At 49.7% G+C, this 2,190-nt stretch overlaps 1 protein-coding gene across 1 annotated transcript in view; it reads left to right on the top strand.

Moving 5' to 3' along the window:
* The window catches only part of NEDD4L (neural precursor cell expressed, developmentally down-regulated 4-like, E3 ubiquitin protein ligase), a 38,876-nt gene that overhangs the window by 18,866 nt on the left and 17,820 nt on the right, over positions 1-2,190 (top strand). Inside the window, exons 3-5 of the mRNA XM_017839130.1 lie at positions 902-983; positions 1,368-1,406; positions 1,759-1,812. Of these exons, the coding sequence (XP_017694619.1) occupies positions 902-983; positions 1,368-1,406; positions 1,759-1,812 (175 nt within the window). The remainder of the gene's footprint in view (positions 1-901; positions 984-1,367; positions 1,407-1,758; positions 1,813-2,190) is intronic.

The raw sequence follows: 2,190 nt of genomic DNA, 5'->3' as shown, positions 1-2,190 counted from the left end.
ATTGCTCTCGTTACCCTTCGTTGGAAGGGAAGGAGGAGACGCTGGAGGTGGGGTTTGAGATGGAATTTTGAACTCCCTCTTGCACCCACAGGCACCCTCTCCTCAGCTGTCTGTGCCAGTGAGTCATTGTTGCCTCTTAGCAGCCCTGGGGATAAAGCCGTGCTCCCGTTTCTGGTGGAGCCGGGTGAGGCGGGAGCCTTTCTGTGGGGGATAAAAACTCCTAGAAGGGGGAGGAGAGGACCTGTGAGAGAGGTGAGGTTTTGGGATGCTCAGGCACAGCGGATTGCAAGTTTGGCTGGGCAGTGAAGGACAAGGTAAGGCTCTGTTTTCTTCCTGGAAGCCGATGCTCCTTCGTTCTCGGGCCGTTGGTCTGGTTGAATATGAGAGCGACCAAGCAAAACAGCTGGAATTTCTTTAAAATTTTTTTAAAATGTCAAGCTTTTTAAGCTCTGGGTGTGTTTAAGTTCACAGATTTGTGCCCCCCCCCCCCCTTGCATAACAGTGAGACTGAAATTTTGGGGCTGGGGGGAGGCGGTTTCAGCTTTTCAGGTAAAAATAGAGGCACGTAGGCCTCGGTCGGTTTGATTGTTCTTCCACGTGGGCCTGTGCTCTCCTCCCCCTTCTTTGGGAGCTTAAAAGAAGGGAATAACACATCAGGTCACTGGCAGGAGCTGTTTGGCACCAAAACTGGAAGAAGGGGACAAAAAAAAGGGGGGAAAAAAAAAAAAAAGGCGGCTCCAGGTCTCACCGGGTTTTCCTCACGGGGCTGTTTCAAGTGAAAGTGGCTTTCTACAGCTTCACTGAAGACACTTTGCCCTGGCAAATTTGATGGCCAGTCCCCTCTGAAATCCTCCTTGGCTGTCCAACTGCAGGCCACTAAACGTGATGTTCTCTTTTGCAGCGACCCCTACGTGAAGCTCTCCCTGTACGTGGCGGACGAGAACCGAGAACTCGCTCTCGTGCAGACGAAGACCATCAAAAAGGTCCGTGCGCTGCTGAATTCCGCTGCTTTGGGGACGTTCAGAACGCTCTTGGGTTTAAAAAATACTCTTTTTTGGTTTTTTTCCATCTGGGTTTAAACGACTCTCCTCTCCAGGTTGCATTTCTGCAGGTTCTCAGTGATTTGCCTTTTTGCTCACGGAATCCTATTTATACCGAACGTCTATTTTGGGATCATCTGACTCAAATATCCTCCCCCGTTTGGGTTTGCTCAGCAGAGAATTTCTGGCTAATTTGATTGTTTCAAAGGATTTTCATTACCTTTTTTTCCCCCCTGGAAAAATGTCACTCGGGTGCGTGTTTTGATGGTTGCAAACTGGCAAACCTAAAGAAACCTCGGCACGTAAATATTGTTCTTTCTTTTCCAGACGCTGAACCCCAAATGGAACGAAGAATTTTATTTTAGAGTAAGTCTCTCTCTTTACTGGCAGTTAATCTTATTTTAAATTCCTCGCACTTGCTGGGGTGCTCCTGGAGGGGTGGAATGCCGGGCAGGAATTGGCCCCGGGTCATTTCCCAGCACACAACCTGAGATCATACAAATGCCAGGGGCAATAACTCTGGGGCTTGGCTGCACAAAATAGTTTTTTCCAGAGCTTTTCTGTCGTTTCGTAGCAGCCAATTCGTCCTCCTGCCCAAGATTTACATCAAACCCGGTAGTCCTGCCCTGTTTGCCTTGGTTTGATCCTTTAAACCAGTGCCCAGATCCTGCTACTGTCCAGCTGAGGCACCTCCAGTGACTTTTGGGTTTTCTTGCAGGTGAACCCGACCAACCATCGGCTCCTGTTCGAGGTGTTCGATGAGAACAGGCTGGTGAGTGCTCGTCTGGGGGGGTTTTGCTGATCCCAGCAGCAAAGGGGGGGGCTGGATGGCTCTTAGGGCTCTGGGGAACAGCGTGACACCGTATCTTGGAGAGATGAGGAATTCACATGTTCTGGGGGCAAAGCAACCTCTGCTAAACTTGTTTATTTGGTCACAATTCGAGTCGTGAAGGTCCTTCCGTTAAAACCAAACCGGCGTAGAAACATCTGTCTTCAACAACCATCCTTTGTCCTCTGTCTTCCTGATAAAGAGAGAGCAAAGGAGATCATCCAAGCTGTGATGTGGGGGATGTGATGTGTGTTTGCTGGCTCCGGGTTGGAGCTTCCATTTCCCTCGGGATTGCTCGTTTGGAGCTTCCATTTCCCTCGG

The sequence above is a fragment of the Lepidothrix coronata genome, unplaced genomic scaffold (genome assembly GCF_001604755.1).
Source record: "Lepidothrix coronata isolate B3197 unplaced genomic scaffold, Lepidothrix_coronata-1.0 Scaffold377, whole genome shotgun sequence".
Lineage (NCBI taxonomy): Eukaryota > Metazoa > Chordata > Aves > Passeriformes > Pipridae > Lepidothrix > Lepidothrix coronata.
This window is presented reverse-complemented; position numbering and strand designations above follow the sequence as displayed.